Raw genomic sequence first — 18,165 nt, 5'->3', positions numbered from 1 at the left:
GAGAAGCAAATGAATATAAGATTATAATAGGACTGATGCTGGAGATGCTTAATACACCATTTGGTTGTTTATAAAGACTGAACCCACTCCAAGTATGTATTGATCCTAGTGACTCTTTGGGTATTTAGATGTGATTTTATATATCCTTTATGGAGAAGTTCATGGTCATTTGAACTCCTGAAAATGTTTAACTCTAGAAAACTTTTCATGACTCTTCATATACTCTATCTAGGAGACTTAAATAACTCTTCATTAACTTACATAATTCATTGTTTATCACGGCTAAATTTTAATTGCTGTCATAAATTTCTAGATATACGTTGAGAATAAAAAATATCTAGTTATGTGTGTGAGGATTTTATCCAGTTCCAATATGCACTTGTCTGTGATTAGATGGGTCTTTTTCAGTGGGGACATCTTATGTACATGATATAATTATGGCAAAACAAAAATGAACACATCCATATTAGCACAATAATTGTAACGTATGTAGTGTAAAATCCGATAAGCCTCCTAATGGGATTTTTTTTTTACCTGAATGCCACTCGTCACAGCTTAAATATGGAAACTATGAATGCCACCATTTCTTCCATCACATCTGCCATGCCTATAATACCACCATGCCAGCAGCAAAATGAAAAGAAGAAAGAATTAATTTGAGGCAATGGGCCTCCATGGTGTGATTTAGAGCATCAACAAGTATTCGTCTCCGTCATCACTACTTCTCTCTGTTTCATAACAATGAAGTAATGTAAGAGATGCAACTCATAACATCGAAGGAGAAAATATGAGTCTAAATTTCCTTTATGATTAAGGAAATTTAAATGATGTTGGTATTAGCATAATTTTAGGAATCACGTAACAACATGCATCACTCATAATATTTTTTTTATTAGCATGATTTTGTATCAAAATATATTATTTTTCTTTGTTAGTATGATTTTGTTAGAGTGATTTTAGAGATCACATAACAATTTGTATCAGTCATCAATATGTTTTATTATTAGTGTGATCCTATATCAGCCTATATTATTTTCTTTGTATGGAGTCTATACACGAGTATATATAACTTCTGAGATGTACAAAATATGATGAAACATAAAAATAAAATCACTTTTTTCTCTTTCTTTTTCTCTTGTTTTCGTCTTTTTTTGCAAATATATTAACATGGTATTAGAGCCACCAATTACCTAACTACCGCCACCTTCTCTTCCGTCTTTATTGTGGCTGTCGTTACCATGTCTAGAAGTTTTAAAGGCTCCCATTTTCAATCTATCAATCTCTATTTTCGAATGAATCAACACTCGAAGATATTCTATTTTTTAGTAGATCTGTAGATCTGTAGATTCTCTATTTCCTTGCACATCCTCTATTTTTGGTAGATTAATACCCGAAGTTATTTTGCTTTCTAATGGATCCGCAGCCCCTCTCCGTCACTTTTTTTTCTTAGCTTCAGATCTTCAGTCGTCTCTCCTTACTGTGGCTTGGTCTTTTTTTCTCCATCTCTGATTTCGTTTGCTGTCCGGTTCCTTCACTATCCAATTCGAAGTCTCTTGCTCCTCTTCCATAATGCCTTCGTCTATGAGAATCATCAACTTTCAGTTGCCTTCTCTCTGAACTCTGTTATCGCTGCAACTATTATCTTTTATGTATCTTCTCGTTGTTACATCATCAGTCAAGCCAATCAACTAATGCTCCTCTTCTATGGTTCCTCCATCTACGAGGATCGTCGACCTTCGGTTGTCTTCTCTCTGAGCTCTGTCCTCACTGCAACTATCATCATCTATGTATCTTCTCGCTGCCACATCATCAGACAAGTCAATCAGTCATATCGACAGACAGGTTAGTCTATCACGTTAGTTAGACACATCAGTCTGCCATATCAGCTTTTGAGTTATTATGTTAATTTCTAATCTGCTACATTAGCTTCTGAGCTGCTATAACAGCTCGTATTCTGCCACATCAGGCCCTATGTTGTCACATCAGCTCTTGATTTACCACCATATCAGTCTCTGAGCTGCTATGTCAACTCTTGGTCAATCATGTCAGTGTCTGAGTTGCTACTCCAGCTTTTTATCTAGTACATTAGTTTTTCGGTATATTTGTCATTCAGTTTTCGAACTCAAGTTGGCACTTATAGTACCATCTTGAGTTTGAGGGGGAATGTTAGCATAATTTTACGATCATGTAATAACCTGCATCACTCATAATATTTTTCTTTATTAACATGATTTTGTATCAATATATATTATTTTCTTTTGTTAGCATGATCTTGTTAGAGTGATTTTAGGAATCACATAACAACTTGTATCAGTTAGTAATATTTTTCATTATTAGTGTGATCCTATATTAGCCTATATTATTTTTTTGTATGGAGTCTGTACACAAGTATATATAACCTCTAAGATGTACCGAATATGATGGAAAAAAAATAAAATCACTTTTCTCTCTCACTTTTTCTCTTGTCTTCGTCTTCTTTTGCAAAATTTTAACAATCGGAAATTTAGAATCACTCATATGTACTCACTTAAGAAAATTTAAATGATGTTGGAAACAACAGAGAAATGTAAGAGATGCAATTTATAACGTGGAGCACAACAAAGGAGAAAATATCAGTGACTTAGTGAGGAAAAAGCAAGCATTTGGTTATGCTTAAAAGTTTCTTCATGGCTCATGAAATAGCCTGGATGGAGAGTTTTCATCAACACATCAAGCCCAAGCATCCCCTCCAATTAGGAACTCAGGTCACTTTAGCCATCTAGCTTGGCCTAAGTCAGAATAAATGTGTATTAAAGAAACCTCTTGCATCAGTATACATTCAGGTAAGTATGTTGATGATTTATTGGAAGAATGAAGGACTCATTTGGTTCGCAAGAAAAGCAGGGAAAAAGTGCGATCAACAGGACAATAAAGAAATACCTCTTGTTTGGTTGAAGTTTTCAAAGAAGAGAAATAGGAAAGTAGTAGTCCTATAGGAATAAGATTCCTATGTTTTATGAAAAAGAAAAACTTATAAGAGATATGGAAAAGCTACTTTTTCACCGATTTGCAGTTGGGGTTCTTTTTTTCTCCAAAAGTACTCTTAAGCCATCAAAATCTATCGGTAGGGTCTTTTCCTTTATTATGGGTGAAATAGGTATTTCATACAATTCTTTCAAGAAAGTAGATACTCAACTAAATATAAGTCACTCTAGAATATGCCACTTTACTGTACTAAAAAAAATATACCACTTTTTCATGATCAATCAAACATGCCAAAACCATTTTTGTAGGTATCATATTTCTAGAAATTATTTTCTCAAGAAAAACATTTTAGTGAGGAAATTCTTTTTTCGTGAACCAAACGAGTTTGAAGAGAATTTTTTGGTACCCAGTAGGCTTCACACTAGGTTTGAGGCAAAATTGGAGGGTAATCATCCAAATGTGTACATGAAAGAGAACTGTAGAAATTTTTTCACTTTCCTAGTGTGGTAACATGTTTTAGCACCAGAAGCAAATGGAGCAGTTGATTTCACAAAGAGAGAATTAAGGGGTTCTTCTACTCTAAGGAATTGCATTAACTGGTATTCATGTCTTACATTGAGGATCCATTAGTTGCCACCAGAAATGAATTGGAGTCATGAATAATAAAATCAGTTTCACCATACTACCCTCTATTTGTCGTAATACCATCAAAGTTGATCTTGAAGAAGCTAGGAGATGGAGGTTCCTAAGTGAAAAGACCGCATAAAATGTAAAACTTGTAGGTGTGGGACCACAAATTACCTTACCTATCAATGACCCCTCCTAGTTTCTAGCTCAAATGAAGTCCAAGGCATCGATCATAGCATTCATTATAGTCACTAGGGGGCCTTTATTAAAGTTCTCAAATAGCCTAGCCAACCGGATACAATAGGCAATATAGCATAGGACAACCGAAATCTAAACTCCGATACCTCTATCTCGTTTATGTGATGTAGGAAATTAAAACCCAGGAATATATGATGAAGTATGTGACACATATGATATGCACATGAGTAAGCTAAAAGTATTTGAAAGGTAGTGGTTCAAATTACCCTAATAATGTCTAAATCCTTCTAAATAAGATAATGTTAAAATCATGGTTATCGAGTGTTCTTTATGCAAGTTAGACACATTATCACAAATACCATACTATTAAATTTTGTCAACATGGAATACTTGTAAGCAAAATTATTGATTGGACAATGCTGGTTCTATTGAGTTGGTGCAATCAAAATATATGACACTACATAATCAATTTGAAAAATTCTTTTTTTTTTTTTGGTGCAATAGAAGCCCACTTGGCTAGTAGCTGAAAAAGTATAGTGTGTCTAACCAAGTTTGAGAAAAAACTTTAATAATTTTCTTTCTTTTCTGTTTAATATTTTTACCATTATGTTGTATCTTATCTTGCTTGCAACTCTCGCTCTATCCATACACATTTTATAATATTTTTTGCCATATCCGTTATAGTATATCAAGAAAAAAAGATTGTAGATCCAAACTAAGATACATTCAAGCTTTACCGGTTGCATGGCATTGATTAACTTCTCCTCCATTTTTCTAAAATAAATATTTATTCTAAATTGCCCTTTTACTCCACTATTTTTCAATCCGGATTTTAGATTTCTAGACTTATGTGTGAATTGCTCCTCTCCACATGGCCAAGATGATAATATGTTCAAGATTTATTGGATATGTAAACTACAATAGTGGTATCTTTACATTAATAAAGATTTTACAGTTAGACGGCACAAATTTGATCAAATCCATCTTAAGATGGAATGTAGCGAATATATGATATATATATATTTTTTTTTGTTGATTCAAGTATTCTCAAACTATTAGCTAACAAATTCGAGCAAATCCATTTTATTATTTTCTTGGGCACGTGCATTAGCACGTGCATTTTATTATTCTCAAACTATTCTTTGTTCTCTCCCGATAATCGAATGGACCAGATGGCATCATCAGTCCATTCGGACGGCAGATCCCGGACTCGCGCAAAGTTCTCTCCGCATACGCACATCAGCCTCATCCCGTCCACCCAGATAAATCCAACCTGTCCGCCAGTCCACAGTCCCAGAATTCCAGCTCTCCCCAAAAAGGAAAACAATACGCTCCACGAATCCCCCCCAAATCGCGGTTTTCAGCCTCCTCGGGGATGCAATTTGGGAAGCGTAAATCCAGGAAGCCCACGATTCCTCCTTAATAATGTCCGGTACCAACTACCTTTCCAAGGCGAGGCGTAGGAGAGGACCGGAGGAGCCGAACTCCTAAATCCCCTCTCTATCGCTCTCTCCCTCTCCCACTCGTCCTCCTCCTCCTCCGCCTTCTCTCTCCATCGCCATCAGGAGCTGGTTGAGAAAGGTAAAACGAACTGCGGTGAAATAAAATAAGCATTTACCGCCCAGGACAAAACTTGTATTCTACGCCGCAGTAGGAAAAGATATTTCCTATTATTTATAATATGAGCGATTCGGTAGCGGACTCGTCCAAGCCGGACGCTGAGGTACCGGCTCCTTCTCCCCCCTCCAAGCCGGACGCTGCCGCCGGCGCTCCCGCCCCTCGTCCTCCTACTGCTCCCGAGAAGGAGATGGCGATCGCTCTTTCCCAGGATCCAGATGAGAACCCGAACCCTGACGCCGACTCCGATCCTTCGTGGTTCACGCCCAAGAGGTACGAGCTTGCGCTCCCTTTTCTCGTTTCTTCTCCCAGTTGATGAGGTCATCATTCCAGGGGTTTTGTTTTGTTTGCCATGGTTTTTGGGGTTTTTGATGGAATCGGCATGGAAAGGGGATTCTGGTGTTGTTTTGTTTTTGGAATATGATTTGAAATGTTCGGTTTGAATCTTGGAATTTTCCTCTGGAGCGAGAAATTGAGGAGGAAGGAGGGAATTCATGAGGGAGTCATGGTATCGAGCGAATTCTTGGATTTATGGTTAGGGCATGTGTCTCGAATGCTGCAAAAGGAACAGTTGAATGGTTAGTGCTTCCGACATGTAATTGATGTAAATGTCGAGACCAGTCTGGGAGAATCCGGGATTCAGCCATGCCATGGTTAGATGGGGTTGGAAGTGGAAGTTTTTGAGTATTTGACTTGGATCTCCAAGTTATGAACGTCAGGAGTTGAATCCAGGTGTTCTTGTTGTCCATCCCTCTTTTCTCTTTGCTGTTTCCGCCTACATTCTGGCAAACTACTCGTTCAGGAGAGCTGGCTAGGCAATGACAGTGGAGCTGTGCAAAATGGTAGCCTTGGTAAAGAGAGGTACCAGGGCAAAGGCTCCAAGGGAAGGTTGTAGCTGTAGAGAGGACGAAAGGGGTTAAAGCTTGGGAGCTAACAGTCTTGAAGGTGGTGCCTGCAATCTTTTATGGGGCATGTAACTTTAGCACACGTGATGTTCGTATTATCAACTAGTATCTTAGGTGTAGGATATTGGTGACTTCAGCCCATGTTATTCATAATGTTTAGCAACTTACGAGTATCTGTATCCTATATGGCTTGATTGCCATAGACTAATGACATTTTCAGTGACTGATTGGTTGCCATTTCTGCAAATAAATAGCGACATGAAGTGCAACCTGTTGGATGTATGCATGATGGGTGCACTAATGTTTCTTTTCAAAATAGGTGGAGTAAATTTTGAAATATGATTAGTAGATTCTGTCAAGCAACCTTGTAACATCTGCATGCATGATTGTCATTAGATTCAAAGATCTATAGTCAAGGACATGTAAGTAGGTGAACTTGAATATAGCATGATATCAATATGACATTGCCTGTAAGGGACTCTTAAGTTGAGTACCCACTAGGAATAAGGCATTCGTTGTCAAGAATATTAACGACCACAAAGTGCCACCAGTTGAACTGATATATCAAAATTTCTGGGAACTTCAAATAATTGACTGATAATGGTATTATGATGAACTGCTAATTTTATCTGGCTAATTAATCATCATTTCTTTCAAAGAAATTTTATTGGCACTCGAGCAGCTTAGTAGTTATGCAATATGATTGCATCAGACTGTGCATCCCTTTCAATTGGTGTGTCCTATTGTTTCAACAAACATTGAGGGTGAAAATCACTTGTTTTATGAATGCATAATACTGTAATTTTCAAATAGTGGACTAGTTATTTTCATGCAATTGGTTAATTATTTTAGCATAGTTGAATTACTAACATGTCTACTTAGGAATATCTTCCTGTTGGACTGATAAACGTCAATTGTTTTGTGTATTTTCAATAAGTAACCATGACTTTGGTGCAACGTTGTTGGTAAAAATATGTAAATATAACTATCCACCATAAAGTAATGATGTTATGAGAGTGGTTAGCCTAGAGTTGTTGATGGCAACTGATTATGCATTTGGGAAGTGCGACCTATGTACTTGGCAACTTAACTAGCAGTGTCCCTATCAGATATGTAATGGATATATAATGGTTGCCTATCAAATATTCTATTGCTATAATCTTTTAATATATATATATATATATATATATATATATGTATCCATTATATAGATATATATATTGCACTTTGCATGCATCTACTGTATTGGGAAGCATTTATCTAGATGGGAATATGCAAATCTAAGCTATATTGATTGGCGAATTTATAATATATTTTTTTTTTGTTGGGGGGGGGGGGGAGGGCGCTAATGTCCCCCCTCCCACTGACTTTGGTAAAATCCTTTTTTTTTCCCTTGAAGACACTACATCTTAGCCCTTTCTCAATGCAGACTTCATCAATTGGTGGCCTCCTCCCATCCCAGCTCAAGTCCCAACCTTTAAAGACTTCTAACCCACCCAAATCCCAAACTATAAAGATTCCAAGTTGTTCTGCAAAACAACTCATCACAACGCTCCACAAATCATGGTGGATATAAGATGTGGTTCTCGTCCATGAATCCTCTTAATGATTAATGCTTTTTTTTTAGCAACCCCATTAACACCCATGGTGCTCTCATATTAAAATGAATTTTACTTTCCACAAAAATAAATTTCATGAAAAAATTGAAACTTCTTTCTCTCTAACTCTCATATGCAGACACCATAATTGATGCCTTTTGTCCTTCCATATTTCAAAATAAAATGCAGGCTTTCTAGAAAATAAGTGAATTAATGTAAAGCTTCTTTCTGTCAGTTCACCTATCCTAAAACTTGGGGATGCACAATCCCCATAATTTTCATAACCTCATTAATATTGGCTTGGATTAATCTGTCAATGCATGTCCAAGGACTCAAATCGAGCTTATTGTAATGGAAATTCACTTGGAGCCATGAATGTGGTGAAAAATGGATTGGGTAATTGAATGGGTGATCAGTGGATGAAGTTTACCCACTTATATTGAGAAGGATATTTTTGATAGCATTGCCACAATAAATGAATATGCAACACTTCCAGAATACATAGACTCATCATGGACAAACATGATAAATGTTGATACAATGAACAATATTTTATACTTGAAATTCTTGTTCATTAGATAATTTTTAATATATTTTTAGTTTAAGATGAATTGAATGTTACAAAGTCTTAGCATTTTGCATCTTGTATATAAAAGTCGTCGCTCTACCGCTGCTATATGGCATGACTATCTTTCTCTCTTGCCTTGTCTTCGATTAACAAGAGCCTGATCAGAATCTTATCTAAAGTTCATAAATTATTCAATGAAGTATATGTGTTTGTGAGAAATAAACCACAGATTCCATCTTATGCTGCAAGAAAATTTTAAGTCATATGTGTATTCAATATCTTTATGTTGTATGGTAACTAAAAAATGAACTCGTGATTTATCAGTATGAGGAAATATAAATTGCAATATTAATTATAGAATGAATTAAATTATTAGAACTTTTATTCCACATGCCCACTTGAACTCCTAGGCCCTTAATAGTGTCGTGTCACTTGCAATAGCCTTAAACTATCTTTAACAGTGATAGTATGCTGCCCTTCCGAGATCGAGCTTAAGCCCTTACCCTTTTCTCCTTTCTATCACTGGAGCCTTACATCCGTGTCCAAATTGGTCATCTTTCTGAGGAGATAAGATGGAGGAAAATGTGGGGAGAGGGTAATGGGGCAAAAGAGAAGAGGGTAAGGGGCCTAGCAAGCAGTAAAGTCAGGGTCTTGCTGGAGAGGTGTGTGAGGTGGCTGTATTGAGCAGATATATTTGATCTCTCTCTCTCTCTCTCTCTCATCCCTTTGAGGATCAAGGATGCAAGCTCCAATCGATTAATACCAAACCAAGGTTGTCTTGGTCTCACAAGCTCGGTTCAAGGGGGAGCCGACTAAACTGCATCCTGAACAAACTGAGCTGCTTTGGGATCAAGTTGTCTGGGCATATCAGCTTCACTTCACCCCTGAAATGGCTGGTTCATGGGCACTTGATATGGCATGCCCAAACTCTTGTGGAAATATGTGTTCTTTGTTGCAATGGTTTAAGGGCATGTCCCTGAACCAGCCAGTCACATCCCCCTATTTGCAGCAGGGAACATTTCTTGTCAAAGTTGAGTTTGGAAAGCTTTTATTATGAGTTTTTTTGTTTGTTTTAATTATGGTGGCTAAACTGCACCATTATTTGTGAAATTTTTTTCGTATGAGTACATAATAAGTAGTTAAATCCTTTATTCTAATTTCGAGCATCTCGCTCATTATCTTTTATTATATGTGTCTGTGTGCATTATACGTGCATACATACAAATTCTTAAGCAAATAATCATTCCTTTAGTGTCATTCCTCTTTTAACTTTGGAATACTGTTTGTACTTTATGTTCGTTTTGCACAGTTGGTCATGACCTTTAGCTTGAGACAAATTGTATTTTGTTTGCAGACTCCTTGTGATATTTTGCATTATCAACATGTTAAATTATGTTGATCGAGGAGCAATAGCGAGTAATGGTGTAAACGGCAGTCGTCGCACTTGCACGGAAAGTGGAACATGCACTTCGGGTTCCGGAATTCAGTAAGACAGCTTAAAATCTTTTGGACTTTTTTAAGCTCTAATAATTTGCAAAAATGTTAACCTAGAATATATGATTATTAATTTTTTTGATCCCTTCACTAATTGATATGAGATTCTCATCTGAATGCTTGGAACACTTTGACCTTTTCTTATCAGGTATAATATGTCATGTTGGCACAATTGCTTTATGGTAGCCAATTGCTTCTGGTACATACTAGAGTATCTATGAATTTAAATGTTATACGTAAATTGTTGAGTAATATTAATAACATGTGAGAGATATGCAGCACCCAATTGCATCTAGTTTAGCACTATTATCTTATTATTGTAATGAAGTAAAACTAGAAATGTTATTTATAATCTTGCTATGCTTTGTCTATCTTAAGGTAAAGCATGTCAGATGCAATTTGCGATTATTGTTTCAATATGTTGAAGTTGAAAAGGGCTTTTAATTTTGCGATTTTTAAGTGAAGTCGGCAAGCGATTTGCCGACTTCACTTAAAAATCACGAAATTTTTTAAGCCGTGGGCGGACCCCTATTTCATTCGAAATAGGAAAACCGGCCGCGGCCTCGCCTGCCGTGGCCTCTGCCGGCCCTCCCTCTCTCCTCCTTCTCTCTCCCTTTTCCTCTCTCCCATGGTACCGTGTCCTCGCTCGTCGGTACAGGCCCAGCACCGCCCGTATTGGCTCATGCCGCCAGAGAATCGATATAGTGACCGGTACCGGTTCCTCCGACCTTGACTAATATTGTTTGAGGTTATTTATGACCCTTAGTGAGTTAATGAGATATTGGCTTTGGACATTTGTTGACATCATTACCAATTATAGAAAATGTGTATGTACTCCTATGTAGCATGTGCAAGCATGTGACTACTCAAGGAGTACATGTTGGAGGAGTGCGATCTTATTAACCAATGGAATTATGCTTGGTTCTTGTAGTGTTAGATTGCTAATTGCAGCGCAAAGAGTATATAATGCATAATTAATCTGATCAATTGGCAAAATGTTGATAAGTGCAACAAACATGATTGATTAAAAAGGATGGAATTGCTTGTTAACAGTTGTAATCTTATCAATCCATCGGAAAGCTATGATTTCCACAGAAAATGATATGTTATGTGAATGTACAATGCATTTGACTAAGTGCAAAGAGTACTGATTGGATGGGCATGTTCTCATCATCTAATGAAATGTTACCCATTACTTAAGTTACAAGGACAAATTCGAGTGGACGCAGTATTTGTGGATTGTTGTGATTTCAGAGGAATTAGAATATTACAGATGGCTCTTATGATTAATTTAATTAATTGAAGTTTAGGAATCAGATGACTTTATGCTATAGCTTAATGAATTCACTTCAGACATAGGGTATCTAATTTGATATGCTTTGAAATACTGGACAGGGTTAAATGTTCTATTCCTTCCTCTAAATTTTACTGTTGCACTATCGATATGTTTATATGTTGTCTAAGCATCCAAACTTTTAAGTTTACCAAAAAGGCAAAAGTGATAGATAGAAGGATCTAACTTTCGATTTTTAATATTTTCACAAATGTGTTTGCGGACATGAAACTAAATAATGAATACTATCAACATGGTTTAGCTGTGGTGATTTTGATAGCAGCTGTGTCTAGGGTTCAATTTTTGGGGTTTAGGGTTTGATGCATTTTGATCTGCTTTTAAACACTAGACGGGGTTTGTCTTTTCTTTCGTCTATGCGTTTTGGTATGTCATATATGGTTTAACGATTTTAACTTGTTAAAATTACAAGAAATGCAAAAGTGATGATCTAAGTTGTGCCTTTTAATATTCTGTGAAGTTTATAGACATGAAACTAAATAATGTATACTACCAACGTGGTTAAGGCTGAGATGATTTTGACTGTAGCTGTTGGGAACTTCTGCCAGAAGGCAGATATAATAATCGAAGTAATACCATGTTGTATCCATTTTGAAAATCTTTTTCCAAAATATTGATAATTTTCATGCTAATTAGTGTTGTAAAATATTGTTGTTAAGCTAATATATATTTCTATCAGAAAGGATTTCCTACTTTACTTTATATGTTTTCTTAGAATTGGAAAACTTAAGCAACTTTTCTTTTTCTTCTTAATGGAATAACAAATATTTGATGCCCTATATTAATTTTATTATTTATTCCAAAGTAATTAATATGCAGACTTCTTGTATATTTTTATTACAAATATTTACTTATGTAGGTTTGACTAGTCCTGCTTGTTAGAAAGCCTATATATCATTTGTAGTTGTACCCTGTGTTTTCTGCCTTGACACAAATGACCATGACCTAAAGTCCCTACAGGCTTTTTATCTTTTTATATGCATCAAAAAGGATGTTTCTATTGTGGATTAAATGTGTGATGTTGGACATAATGCATGATAGACTTTTTGCAGACTATATCTTCTGAACCTTTAGGTCTGCATTGTTTTCTTGCTAAGACTTAATGTTCTCTAGATATTACTATGGGCATCATATTGAATCATATACTTACTCTGTTGTTAAATCCTGTTTCCTGGAATTGAGAGGATCTGGCACTGCTCGCCAAGGTCCAAACTGATGCACAGATCAGTTCCCATATTTGAACTCCACTATTTTTATCTTCGGCAACAAGTCTTCATCAACAATGCCTCCCTTGATAATGGTGGGAATTTGGAAGTAATTTAATAATTTTGATTGTAGTGAAGATCATTGTGTTATCAAAATATTTGCTAAAAGTCTGTTGTGATGCCTCTAGATCTTGTTTAAGTGCGAATCCTTTGAATTGTCACTAGGGAAACAAAAATGTTGTGTTCAATTGCAATTGAGCCAGTTTTATTCTAGCAGAAATTTAATTTAAAGTAGTATTAGTTGCAATAATTTAGCATGCACGAGGTCTGTAGATCATCAACATAAGTGTGGTACGCCATACCATACCGAACTGGGTAGTACGAGGCGTACCATATCGTACCAGTTCAGTACACAATATAGAGGGCGTATTGACACTCGGTACGCCGAATCAGGCTCCGTACCGGACGTACCGATGCAGTGATAGGGTGGCACCGGTATGGGGCCTGGTAATGAGATGGCGTACCTTGAACATAAGGCTGTGATGACAAAACAATACAAAGATAGTATATGCATGACCTAGGCACTATGAAGGCTAACTCGTCTAGTAAAATTTTCTAAATCATACTCTTTACTTCTTAAGTTAAGAGGAACTATGTAGTTTCACCATATAACATATGTTTGAAGTATGATGGAGATGGAAGAATCTATAGCATGTGTAAAATATGGGTGGAATTGGAGGTATGTACAGCATGTGCGTGAAATATGGGTGCAATTTGAGGAATTGGAAGCTTGAATCACAACAATACATATAATAATAGCAAGTAGACTATCTTTCTAATTGCAATAACATAAGCTTAGTAAACATTTGATTGTTCATATATCATCTAAATAAAAGGAAATGATTACAAAACATTAGAAAAGAAAGAATTTTCAAAGCATGCATCAGTCAGTTACCTATTCAGGATGCCTTGTCTTGTTTCTTGCTGTATTTTACTCTCTTATTCTGAGTTTAACATCTTAACTGCTTTATTATTGAAATAGGTGGATAATATTCTTATTAATATTTTATATCATATCCTGTGCAAATCACAAACTCTTTACTATGGTATCTTAGTACTTTGTTAAGCAAGCAGGACTCATTTCACATATAAAGTAAAACTTTCGTTGTTGTAGTCAACAAGAACTTTTCAATTATGCTACTATTTAGTACAAGCAAATCTGGATGACATTAGCCCTTCATCCATACTCGATCAAGTCTCTTGTTGGTTAATTTTCAGTTAATTGCTTACTATTGCCCATTCTGTACAGAGGAGATTTTAACCTGAACAATTTTGAGGATGGTGTGCTGTCATCGGCATTCATGGTTGGGCTACTAGTCGCTTCTCCAATATTTGCAACATTAGCAAAGAGGTTGGTTTTCTGGGCCAATCCTTTTATTTTTAGATAGCTATCTTTTAAGGTTACATTAGGTTGGTTTTCTGGGCCAATCCTTTTATTTTTAGATAGCTATCTTTTAAAGTTAGATTTCCCAATTTTTGTTTTTGTACATTTTACTTCTACTTGATGCTGCTTCATTAAAGCCGTGATTATGATGTTTTTTTCATTTGACTCCTTTGACATCAGAAATTACACTTAAATATTTGACAGTGAGTATGCCATGTAAGTCATATCGAATAATTGGAAGTTAATATGCCTATGATTTGGATGCTTGATTTTTCTTTTTGCCTTTTGGATAGAACATGTATTGATTCTATGGAGATTCTAATTGGAATTTCTGGGTTGTGAGAAACAGTTCCATGTATTTATTTTGGTTCTGATGTTGCTGCTGTTTTTTCCCCAGTCATAATCCTTTTAGGCTTGTTGGTGTTGGACTGTTAATCTGGACTATTGCTGCAGCTGGTTGTGGTTGTTCATTTGATTTTTGGTCAATCACAATCTGCCGGATGTGAGTTCCTTAACTGATTGTTCATGAACTATTGGAATTTATGATTAATTATGAAGCTTCCAATGTTATTAACAATGCAGTGCATTCTGCATTTAGGTTGGTAGGTGTGGGTGAGGCTTCTTTTATAAGTCTTGCAGCTCCATTTATTGATGACCATGCCCCTGTCGCTCAGGTTTGTTTTCTGTTCTGTTGAGGAAATTCACAATATGTTGTTTGTTTAAGAAAATACTGTTACTATTGACCTGTCATTGCGTATGCTTTACCTCTATGTAAGGCATTTATTTGTTTCTCGGTGATTTTACTTATTGCCAATGTCCTTTTGCATGTTGGATTTGCTCATAACACTATTGCATCCTGGATGCTAGCATTACTGACTTAGCAATACACCCATTTTGGTAGTAAATGCTAAAGATATTGCTGTATTAGTCATAGGCCATTGACATTCTGGCTGAGTTGATTTTGAGATGACATAATATTTTACCTGCGGTAACCTGAGCTTTTCATTTTTTGGCTAACTAGGTCATGTAGGATTAGCAGTTGATAACATCTATTTTCCCCTTAATTACTGGTATAATGTGTGAGTAAAGCATTGATGAGTTGAACATATTTCTGTCTCCAAGATGAGGAAATTGCAGCTAGATATATGCATCCATGACTATATACAGAAAAAAGGGGTTGATTTTTGTTTGTAGATGGAATCAGGATTGGATTATGAAGAGATTCTTCATTAGTTGGTTCCATTAAATAACGGTAGTTTCAGATTGTTTTAAGATATTATAAGTGACATAGTGGGTATTTGTCTACTTTACATAGACTTCTCAGGAAACTGAAAAGCATCGTCTCGAATACAAGCCCATTTTGCAAGAATATCAGAGCGTGCTATCCAATAATTACTTATAACATTTTAATTTTTTCAGTTATATGTTTAATATTTATGCGATTGTCTATATAGAAATCTCATTTAGTCTTCACCTAGACCATTTTCAAATCCTTGGTAGGAATCTCTTCATTTGTCTGATTGTAAATTGCTCAACCAACAAGACATTTCCAAACTATTAATTGGCCTTCTAAGCTTCTTGGTAGGCTCCTTTCTTTCCCAAAGTCATTTTGGACAAAAATTCATCAAAGTTAGAGGGTTAGTGATTGACATGAGAGCCAACATTAGAGTGAAAATATGCTGATCCATGAAGCTGACCTATATGGATGGAATAAGATTTATTGCTTAAATTTCTATTTTAAAAAATATTACGGATGCATAAGAAAAGTACATGCAGCTAGACACGTTATAGTTATTGCTTCCTAATATTTCTAGGACAAAAAACTAAGGAATGCTTTCATGCTCAAATTAGCCTAAAGTGGTTTTCAGGTTTTTTATACAATAGTTTGTCTTGAATAGTAAGAAACAGAACTAAGGAGCCATTGCTTGGTGCAATGGTAAAGGCTTGGCTGGACAAGTGCAATGGTGTGGTTTGAGTATGAGGGAAATAATTGTGCAAAAAAAATATCAAAAGTTAGGTCTGTTCCTAGTTCACCCCTCCTAGGACTCTAAATTGCTGGCACCATTATTGGGTAATGGCCTTTTAGTAAGAAAAATGTATCATCAAAGTACTCCTTACAATTTATGATTTAATCTTTTTGGCTAGCAGCACCTCATAGACAATGTATTACTTGAGTTCAACTTTGTAAAAAGATAATGAAACTTGAAAGAAAGGGGTGTCTTGGAAGGTGCTAGTGAGGTGATTATTGGGGTAATGAATTTGGGCTCTAGGGAAGTTACATGAATAAAATTGGTGAGCCGTTTAAGAGGATTTAACATGATCAGACACATATAACTATCGAAATATTTGCTGAAGATAGTGAAATTCAGAAAATTAGTGAAACTATATAAGTAAATAAAGTTTTCCAAATTCAAAATTTAAAATGATAAGGCATTGGACTAGATGGTTTGTTATGGTAATATGGGAATTATGAAAGGGGTTCCCTAGTAAGGCTTGTACTTTAATAAATAAGAATACATAAATTGATTGGAGAAGTGTTATGATACTGATATATTCAAAGCAAGGTTATTGAGAATGGAATTAAACTTATGAATGCACTTTAAAGCTTGGGAACTTGAATGGAATATATCCTAAACTGGATAATTGTAGTGTTTGAGATAACCACTGCTGCATTACCATAAGGACAACAATCAAGTTGTTGAGGTGTCCATCATCAAATGTTCAGCTGTCTCAAGTGTCTCGGAATCGCATTTGAGAAGGAAATGTTAATCAGTTTGTTTGGAAATTAATGCTTTGGTTGAAAGTCCCAATTAAACCAAGTGAAGGATTATCGCTGCAGTCAAGAGTCCAGGAAAGAGGAAAACACCCAAGTCTGCTGATCATTCTCACCTTTCTCAAAATTTGGAAAGGATTAAACAATGAACCAAACACTCACTGGTGTTTAAGAGGGAAACTTCTCTTACATGTAAGTAGCACATGACATGATCTAGTTTAGTCGATAAAAAGACATGAATATATATACACACACACACACACATACATACATACACTTTTAGTAAAAAGGCAGTTGTTGAATTGTTTTTTGACATGATAGCAACTTTCATATTTAGTCACTGAGGCCTCCCTGTTTTTTTGGTTTCCATTAGTACGAACACAATGAGAAAACGGTACTGGACTTTTCAATCACATATTCCCTCCTGAACCATGGAAAAGCTCCTTGTGTACTAAATTTTTTTTTGATCATAAATCTAACTGGTACATCTATGCATGGTCATGGAGAATCTATTACATGCATGAAACAATCTGAATCATCACCATCATCATGATATGGATGCCATGGGTGTTATGCATCAAATTTCTATGAGAGATATTGAAGAAATCAACAATTTAGAGTCCTTGTGGATGGTAAACTCCAACTACTGCTATATCAAAATTTTCCAAAACTTTAACGGATCTGCTATCCTCTCTCCTTCTCACTTATCTGCTGTATCAAAATTTTCCAAAAGTACATCAGTTTACTTTAGACAGTACCTATGATGTAGTCTCAGGCATGGTCTGCTGAACCGACCTGTACCGGTCGGTTCAGCCCGTACCGGACCGGTACTGACTGGCACCGGTCCGGTACAGGGGTATAAAACGGTTCCGACCCAATATGGGTCGGCACCGTTCGGTTTGAGCTTCGTACCGGTGCGAACCGGCTCGGTTCGCACCGGTACATGTTCGAACCGGTGCGAACCGAGTGGTTCGCACCGTTATGAGCTCGAACCGGTGCCGAACCGAGCCGGTTCGCACCGGTTCGCTGCTGAAAATTAGTGCCAGCGCTGTGGCACTTTCAAAATGCCACAGCGTTGGCTAGAGGGGGTCGAAACCAGGCACCGGTACGGTATCGGTTTGGCTCGGTTCGGCACCGGTACCGTACCGTTACCGGAGCCGACCGATACGTCGGTACGATCGGTACCGCGAACTTTGGTCTCAGGGCTCTATCTTGGATATAGTTTATGTTTTTTGTTGTTTTTGTGCTTTCCATCCAAAGCCATGTTTAGGCTTGGATTTTCAGTCGAGTCATATACTAGGACTGCCAAGTAAAAAGGGTTCACCTAGGTGTGATAGGAAGCCTAACCCAATTCCAAACCACCACACTTAATTGCTTGAGCTTTGGCCTTTCTTTAATGCCCACAACCATCACTCATCTTA

The 18,165-nt window shown here is 36.5% G+C and overlaps 1 protein-coding gene across 1 annotated transcript in view; it reads left to right on the top strand.

The window, feature by feature from the left end:
• The first annotated feature begins 5,143 nt into the window (after positions 1–5,143).
• Positions 5,144–18,165, top strand: part of LOC103705201 (probable sphingolipid transporter spinster homolog 2) — a 50,466-nt gene continuing 37,444 nt past the window's right edge. The window contains exons 1-5 of the mRNA XM_008788838.4: positions 5,144–5,679; positions 9,832–9,963; positions 13,837–13,938; positions 14,369–14,473; positions 14,570–14,645. Coding sequence (XP_008787060.2) covers positions 5,471–5,679; positions 9,832–9,963; positions 13,837–13,938; positions 14,369–14,473; positions 14,570–14,645 — 624 coding nt within the window. The 5' untranslated portion in view covers positions 5,144–5,470. The remainder of the gene's footprint in view (positions 5,680–9,831; positions 9,964–13,836; positions 13,939–14,368; positions 14,474–14,569; positions 14,646–18,165) is intronic.

The sequence above is a fragment of the Phoenix dactylifera genome, unplaced genomic scaffold (assembly GCF_009389715.1).
Source record: "Phoenix dactylifera cultivar Barhee BC4 unplaced genomic scaffold, palm_55x_up_171113_PBpolish2nd_filt_p 000292F, whole genome shotgun sequence".
In the NCBI taxonomy this organism is placed as follows: domain Eukaryota; kingdom Viridiplantae; phylum Streptophyta; class Magnoliopsida; order Arecales; family Arecaceae; genus Phoenix; species Phoenix dactylifera.
This window is presented reverse-complemented; position numbering and strand designations above follow the sequence as displayed.